The 8789-nt window shown below is 47.5% G+C and overlaps 1 protein-coding gene across 2 annotated transcripts in view; it reads left to right on the top strand.

Moving 5' to 3' along the window:
• The first annotated feature begins 6231 nt into the window (after positions 1–6231).
• Positions 6232–8789, top strand: part of ANKH (ANKH inorganic pyrophosphate transport regulator) — a 97891-nt gene continuing 95333 nt past the window's right edge. Inside the window, exon 1 of one of the 2 annotated variants that reach the window (XM_065753168.1) lies at positions 6232–6803. In XM_065753168.1, coding sequence (XP_065609240.1) covers positions 6708–6803 — 96 coding nt within the window. In that variant the 5' untranslated portion in view covers positions 6232–6707. Of the gene's footprint in view, positions 6804–7378; positions 7397–8789 lie in introns of those variants that run through there. The other variant, XM_065753169.1, reaches the window with a different exon arrangement.

Below are 8789 nucleotides of genomic sequence, written 5' to 3'. Positions count from 1 at the left end.
TACTGCAATGCTATATTAGCACTTATGCAACTCAGCGCTGAGAAAGGCAACACTGGGATTAATTTTCTAAGACATGGCACAATATTGTCCTAGTGGTGTTGCAGCTGGGCATCTCTGCACATCCCTGGTGGCAGCCTGCAGCTTAACACCAGCTGCTCCTACCATTTCCCTCAGTTTGGAGATGCTGCAGAGTCACGTGCTTGGTGTCATCTCGGTATAAGATACAATTTTGGACTCAGAACACAGTCCCAAAGACTAAAGGTGTTTAACTCCAGGATCACAAATCATACATACAGCTGTTAGCCCCAGTGAGCTGTGGAGCAGACACCAGTGTGAAGACAAGGTGTGCAGAACAAACATTCCTTGATGTCCTGTGGCAGAAGGCACTTTCTGAGCTGGTCCCCTGCTGTGGGTGACACAGGACAGCACAGTGATACCTGCGAAAGGAGTTAGGCATTCTGACATCTCCTTGTCAGGCCACTGAAAACTGCCATTCTTTTTACCTTGGCCTGTAAAGTATTAATAGAATGATACTTCTTCATCATAAGCTGGGAAACATCTGCCTGGAGCTCCCTCTGCACTTATGTCAGCCAAAAAAGAAACACATGGGCTTCCTGCAGGGCCACCGTCTTTATCATCTAACTTGACAAGCCAGCTGAGGCTGGAGCAGTCTGGCCTTAGGGAGGGGACATTGGAAAACTGGAAAGATAATTTTTATTCTTCACACTGAGCCTGCAACTAAATTAGAATTTGATTATTTAGACATTTGTCTGACTGGCAACCCTGATTCTTTTGGCTGTTTTCTATTATTTTTCTTTCAGCTGTATCTCTTTGTGAAATAAAATGTTAGGGTCTACCAACCCTATGAGATGAAGCCTTTTCAAAAGAAGAATGAGCTCAAAGTAACTGCAGTTATACAAACTGCATATATAGTTTGCACCTAAGAAGAAAAGGTGTTGTGTATATGATTTCCCTTGGTCCTGCAGAAAAAGAAGAGAGGCTGAGAACAAAAAGGCTGAGAATATTTATTTCCATTCTGCAGAACTGGGGTCTGAGGGAAGCAGGGCTGCATCATTCTTCATCTGGGTCATGAAGATTCCTTAAAACCAAACTTAGGGCCTGGCCAGTCCCCTAAAAAAGTGAGTAGATGATTTTCACTTTTATTGCTCAATACTAAATATGAGTCAGAATATATCCTTAAAGATTCTGTGAATGAACTGAGAATTCCCACAGTGATGTTCAGTCATAGTTTGGCAACATTTTGAAATTACAATCTTAAAGTTCTAATTATTGCTGTAGAAAGAGCTGGAAATACGCACTGGATTCTGTTTCTTACTTAGAAGTTCTGTCTGCAAGAAGCAGCCATTTCAGGGTGAATAATAACCGAGGATAGAAGCAGAACATGAGCACAGGGATGTCCTTCCAATTTCTCAGATAACAGGCCGTAAAAGGACAGTTGCCATCCGCTCTCTTCCAGCCTAAGGCTAATTGGAGATCAGAATCATTGGCCATTCTGTATGCCGGGATACCTACTTCGTCTGTCCTCCATGGAACAGTGGGCTCACAAAATTGGTTAACCACTAGTTTTAATTTCTTCTATGTTGAGTGCTTCTCAATCACTGGACTGTAAGGGAAAAAAAAATCTAGATAGAATAAAAGGTTTGGAAGAGAGCCGGTACCTCCACAAAGCACAGGTGACAGCTAAATAGCCAACTGGAGATAGGAAGATGAAGATCAGTAATTAAAAAATGCAAGCCTTCTTTTTTCTAGTTAGCAAAAGTCTCAATGAAGAAATAGGGACATTTTTTTCTGAAGCAAGACCCATAGCAGGGTCCTCGCAGGATTCCCATCTTGTAGTCTGAGGTGATGAACCTGCCTTAAAATCAGGAAAGGACTCTGAATATTTAAGGCATGTTAAAGCTCGTGCACTAACCTGCACATTGCATTTCTGACAGCATAAATAAAGCTAAAGTGCACTGTCCTCACACAATCTGCTATGGAGACAACTCCAGACTTTGACCCCACTATGTAAACAGAAGTTCACGGCATATATTGCTACAAGGCACATGATGCTACCAGGCACAAGGAAATTTTCTGATTATATGTTTCATCATTTATATTACAATCCTCTGCAGAGAATTATAGTACAGAACATAACATACATTACAGGATCATATATGAACCATATGGACTTCTATCTCCATTAACTGGCCTGCTTCAAGATCTTCCTGGGCTAGATTATTCTTCTATCAAAAGTAGAGATATTATGTCTAATTATTTCCTGCTGTCCTCTCTGTGTCTTATTATTCCATTAAACAAACAGACAGTGTTTGGTACATGAGTAAGAAATGTAGTGTAACAGAAAATAAGCTAGAAAGGAAACGATTAGTAATCACTGCTTTTTTGCCCAAGACAGCTAAAATGACCTATTTCCTCAGCTCATCAGCTGAGCAAACTACTGACTTCAAGATGTAAGAAACTGTTTTTGTTCTTAGGTTTCAAATACAATTTTGTTTCTGTAATGAATCTGAGGGACTATGTTTTATGACCATAAATATGACCTAGACTGGAAGAGAAGCACACAAGAGCCACATTCATTCCATAAACAGAACTGATGAATGAGAAGGCAGACAGACAAACCTAAAAAATAGCCCAACTGTTTATTAAATAAGTTTAATAATAATTTAATATCTAGGACTCAGAGAGTATCAGTTATGTGAACATTTTCCTAGGACATCTCAGTACAGGTTATGAGGTTAAAGGGAAAGCATTCTTAAAGTGAAACTATTCTATTTCTTTAGGCAGTAGGAAGATAAAAAGTTAATCAGAGCCCCCAAGTGACTTAATCAGGTGGAAATTAATTGCAGATCTAAGGGATCTGATCCACTATCTACTGGTGTTAAAAAGTATCATCTACCTTATGAATACATAATAAATCCCCAAATGGACATACTTCAGTCACACTCCATTAAACTGCTCAGGTGTGTCAGAATTTCCAGGCCTGAGCATAATTTTGTGACAATTAAAACACTACGGTTGCTTTATAATTAGTACTGTGAGACACATGCACAGTGCTGAAATGTTCTGATTTAGGAAACTTTAATTCTGTGGTGGTTTGTTTTTGCCAGGCATGAGAAGAGGCAGCCTTCAAAGATAAGCTCACCTGAAAATTCCAGATGGCAAATTAAAATCATATATTTAGAAGCAGCTAGGAATCTCCTCTTCCAATTTTCTTGGTTTTTTTCTGATTTAGGGAAACCACTAAAGATTTCTTTCTCCTAAAAAAAAAAAAACAGTAACTTTAACCAGAAAATATGTAAAAGCAGAGAGCTTTGAACAACATTATTCCACAGTTTCAGTTAAAAGTTGTTTTCAAATCCATGACAATGAGAAATGACCTCACAGTAAAATCACTCACAGTAAAACTTAGTCCTATTAGGAATAAATATTTTACTGTTGATACACTTATCTAAAACCAAATGCAATCTCCGGAGAAAGAATCAAATATTGATTCAATGTTTTGAGATATATCCAATCTTGTTTTTGAAAGCCTTGAGACTTCCTTCAAAGAGAGGGCCCTTCTTCATGGATCTTCTACAGCCTGGCACATAAGCATAGACACAGGCTGTGTCCAACCTGGCAGGCAGTTCAGCTCATCACACATGAGCAAGTAAAGAAAGGCAGCTAGTACTAGAACCCTTACCTCTACCCTGGAATTTCTACTTCAGCCTAACTTCAGTCAGGTTGGTTGTACTCAACGTTTCCCATCTTGGCTTCAATTCAAAGCAATCCTCTGGACCAGCCACTGATTCAAAGCCTCATGATCCCCAGCAAGAACTGGAGATACTTAGATAGGTACCTATGTAGATCAGAGCTTACAGTTTACTTTCTTTGGGAAACAAACGAGTTTGTACTTTTTGCCACTGCCTTGAAAAATAATCACACAACATTCACATGAGTGCAGCCACAGGTCACGCAGGGGCACTGAGCTAAGGATGTACACTCATTTACACTTCAGGGGCATGCTATGCATTCACCAAAGGATGAAGAGGGGGACCTTCCTATAGAAGATAACAATTCTGTTAGTACAAAGACACACAAACACAACTCTGTTTATTTTCCTCTCCTGCTTCACGCTGCTACATAGCCTCATTCCTATGATACCATGAATGTGGCATGTTAATTGATCCACAGGTATGTTTGCATCCTCACAAAGATCTTAAGTATTTTGAGTTGAATCCTCTGTGCCCACAAGGAAGGCCATGCCCTGTGCTGGCATGAGGCCTATGAGGTGAGACAATTCCAGCAATGGGAGGGACAAAACCTCCAGCAGCAGCTGTGGCTGGCTTTGCCATGTCAGCTGTCACTCCACCGCAAGGCCTCACATCTGCCTGTTCAGATCCTCCTGCTGACTCTCCAAAACACATGGAAGGGCTCTTGCTAATGAGAAATAAGCCTTCACATAAGCCTTTCGCTAGAACATCTGCCCACCACTCCTCCACTGGTGTTTGCTCCTCTGAGGATCAGATGTAGAGTCATCACATGATCTTGGCCTTCCTGAAATTCTTGCCAGCCTTTCTTTTTTTAACCATTGCCTTGTTGAGATGTGAAAGGTGATATCATTGAGCTAAATGCTACCGGGAAACTCAATTGTAATGAGACCGCAAAATCCCCCTGTGAGTTTTAAAATGTTGAGAAACTTCCGCAAAATACTTGGAAGGGATTTGTGTCCCTCCTCCTACCTGCTGAACAGAAAGAGTCTCTCAGTTTTTCAAGGCTGTGGGTCAGAAAGCCATGTGTGTGCTCAGCCCGCAAGGACCAGGGCTGGGCCTCAAACACATACCTTTTGTCCAGAACTCGGGCAGAGACTTCAAAAAATGAGCAGAGGATATCGGCAGACATTCTTCCTTTATTTGCGTGTTTTATCAGGTGAAAAACCATGGGCTAGGCAACTCCTTGGTTGAGGACTAGCTATGGATCCTCACCCAGCTTTTCTCTCACTGCACGAGTGCCATAGTACAAGAATCTGGGGTGTTAGTTGACAGTCCAGGTGAATATCAGCCAGCAGTGGTTGTGTCTAGGTGGCAAAGAAGTACTCAAGTACTGTGTTCAGCTTTGGGACTCTCACAACAAAAAAGACACTGAGGCCCTGGAGCATGGTCAGAGAAAGGCAACTAAACTGGTGAAGGATCTGAAGCACAGCTCTTATGGGGAGCAGCTGAAGGAGCTGGGATTGCTCAGTCTGGAGGAGAATCAGGGGAGATCTTATTTCTCCCTACTAGTCTCTATTATGGTGAGGTAGGGGTTGGCCTCTTCTCCCTGGTAACAGCAATAGGATGAAAAGGAATGGCCTTGAGTTGTGTCAGGGGATTGTCACGATTCATGTTGGATATTAAGAAAATTTTTTCTCATAAAGAGTGATGAGCAACTGGAATAGGCTGCCCAGGGAGGTGGTGGAGCCACCATCCCTGGAGGCATTCAAGAAATGTGGACGTGTGTCATGAGTGGACATGGTTTAGCAGGCATGGTGGTGGTAGGTTAATGGTTGGACTAGCTGGTCTTAGTGATTCCACTTCTGCACAGGGCATGAAGCATCCTGCAGCCCTGTACAGCCCCAGCTCTGTTTGCACCCAGCTGCATTAGGAGGGTTGGCATCAAACACACAAGGCATCGTGAGTGTGCAGCAGGCCGTGCAGGGAGCTGGGGCTGCCCGGCACTCGCAGCCAGAGCACTGAGGAAACGCCAAGCGAAACCAGGCTCTCAGCACCGCGGCGCTCTCGCCGGGGCCTGATGCTAGTGAGACCTGAAAGACAACGGAAACCAGCCCGCAGCCGACGCCCACCGCCCCAAAATGGCCCCGGGCCGGCGTAGAGCAGGGACACGGCTCCCGCGGGTCCCCTCCCTGCCCCGCCGGCTGACAGGTGCCGGCGCTCCGCAGGCCGTCCCCCAGCAGCCCCGGCTGAGGCATCCCGCCCGGCCGGGGGTGCCGCGCCGGCGCTCCGGCGTTCAGGAGGAGCCGCTCGGTGCCGCTCTTTCCCCCTCCGCCGAGCAGACCGTGCGCGGTGCGTGTGTCAAAGCCACGTGTTTCGGGCGCCCGGCGCGGAGAGCGGCGCCGAGCGGCCGGGTTCCGCCGCGCTGCCGCCCGCCTCGCCCCGCCGCCCCGGCCCGGGCCTCCGGCCGCGTTCGGCCCCGCGGCGGCGGGGAGGGGAGGGGAAGGGAGGGCGGTGTTTTTTCCTCCGCGGCGCTGCGGCCGTCGCCCTGCCGCCGGCGAGCGTCAGGCGGGGCGAGGGGGGGCCCGCTCCGCGCCCTTCCCCTTGCCCCCGCGCCCCGAGGATGGCAGCGCTGCCCGCAGGAGAGGCTGGCGGCCGCGTCCCTCCTCTTTTTTTTTCCGGCGGCGGCAGCGGCGGCGGAGGATCATTGTTGTGTGGGAGGAGGGCAGCGGTGATGGACTTGATCTGCCGGGTCTTCTGCTGAGGCGGCAGCACAGCGCCCGCCGCCAGTCAGCACCCGGCAGGGCCGCGCCGGGCAGCGAGCCTCCGGGACCGGGGGTCCGCGTCCCCCTCGCCGCTCCCGTCCTCCCGCACACGGACGCACAGCGCACTCCTCCTCCTCCTCCTCCTGTGCCCTTTCATCCTTCCCCCCCGGCGTCCTCCCTCGCGGTCTCCCGCGGCGGCAGATGTGCTTAGGGCAACCGCGCAGCTGGGACTATGGTGAAATTTCCAGCGCTCACTAACTACTGGCCCCTCATCCGCTTCCTGGTCCCACTGGGCATCACCAACATCGCCATCGACTTCGGGGAGCAGGTAAGGAGCCGCCGCCCGCCCTCCCCCAGGGCCGCAGCGGGAAGGGACGCGAAGCGCAGCGCAGCCGGGCCGGGCCCCGCCGTCCTCTCCCGGCGCTCCGCTGCCCGCCCGGGAGCACCGGCGGCTGCCCCGACCTCAGGCTGACGGAAAAGGACTTTTTAATTCCCCCGTGCGTTTCGGGATTATATAACGTGACATTACATAATGCATTCGAAAGGGGTTCTGCGCTTCTTCCCCCGGTCCCCGCCCGGCGCTGCCGCAGCGGCGCGGTTCCCCCCGCGGGGCCGCCCCGAGGGGAGGGCAGGGCGGGCGGGCGGCGGCCGGGCCGGGGGTGGGCGCGGGGCTGCGTGCAGCTGACCCCGCGCTGCTGCGCTCCGGCTGGCCGCGGCCCTGCTTGGGCAGCTAGCGGGTGCGTGCACCTCAGATCCGCTGAGATACCCGAGTAAAATGGGGTATCCCAGGCTATCCTGATCCCTGCTTGCTACCTTTCGTACTTGATACACTCTGCCCGCGCTCTTCGTGAAGGATGCTTCTCTGTAGTAGCATCGTGCTGCGGAGAGCGCTGTGGTCTCTCTGTTTGGTGTTTATGACAGGTAAGGCCACAGCTGTTTGTCCGGCTGGGATACAGGGGCTCACACCACCTTTTTATTAGGACACTGTACACTCCTGATGTTACACTGGGCAGCCACCATAAGTATTGCATCCCGTACAGCTCTTCTCCTTGTCCCAGATCATTCAGCTTTGCTCAGAAGCTCTTTGTTTCTAACCAGAGTAGGCACCTGCTCCCATGCTCCATAAGTAAAAATACCAGAAAACTAGTGTGTACTTTCATCTGTTTATGGAGAGGAAAATAATTTAAAAAACACAAAAAACTATTACAGTAAGAAAAAACACCTATCACGTTTGTCGTGGTTATCTTAATCTCATTTTTCTTCTTAGTTTTTTAAATTTAAATAAGCTGTGATATGGAAAAAATGTAGTTCCATCCTTGTCTGACAGCTGAGTACTTTCCTACTGAGTCAGTCTTTTGTAAATCATGCTTAGGGAAAAAAAAAAAAAGAAAGATAGAAACAACAAGGGAAACTGTGACTTAAATGCTAATAGCTATGCCACATCAATAGCATAAAACAGAAGTTAAACTGAAAGCAGTTTGTTCAGCAAATGCCATGTGACAGGTGCGTGTATACAGTTTAGGTCAGCTTGATTCAAAACCCACTTCAGTCTGTTAGAAGCATCCCATCTTCAGTATGCTCTGCACTAGAACATGAAAAATTAGCAAACAAAAGGGTGCAATTGTGTATGTGAGGGATCTTCTGTCTGGTCTAGAATGAGTTACGCAGCAGGGATGTTAATATGTGGATGGTGCTTATCTTTCTTTTACAGCAGCATGCACAAAACATCTCAGAGAGTGGATTTTGTTTGATAGCCGTGGCACAGGATGAGACTGGCCTTCTGGGGGTATAAGGGTACCTATTTTTGAGATGGGTGCCTGGGTATGTGTTTAATTAAAGAAGGAAAAATCTAGTGAGTAGCGAGGCTGCTGTAGAAAACCTTTGGTCAGTAGTGGGAGCTGAAAAGAGGCATTTAGTACCAGCTCAGTGTGAGCGTACCTACATGGAAATCAGGAAACTGAGGCAGGGACAAAGTCACTCCAGGTCAGAATAAATCCTCTTAGTGACCAAAGGACAGTACTTGCATACGTACTTGAAGTTTTACATGTATTACATACATTATTTCTAACACCCATAGGACATTAGTATTAGATTTGTGTTGCTGAAAGTACATTGGCTTCCTGAGCCAGTCACCTTTCTGCTCTTCACAACTGTAATAATCTTAATAACAGGCCTGAATGGGAGCCACATAAAAGAATAGGCGTGACAACTGAAGGGGCTCTGGTACATCCCTCCGTGAGTGTACGCTTCGGATAAAAAAGATTTCTAGGAATGATAATGGCAGTCAAATTGTCACAAAGTAAAGTTACCCCTT

Source organism: Cyrtonyx montezumae, unplaced genomic scaffold, assembly GCF_038088225.1.
Source record: "Cyrtonyx montezumae isolate F1298 unplaced genomic scaffold, pur_monq_1.0 scaffold_8, whole genome shotgun sequence".
Classification (NCBI taxonomy): Eukaryota; Metazoa; Chordata; class Aves; order Galliformes; family Odontophoridae; genus Cyrtonyx; species Cyrtonyx montezumae.
Note: the sequence above shows the minus strand (reverse complement) of the source record. Positions and strands in the feature narration are given on the sequence as shown.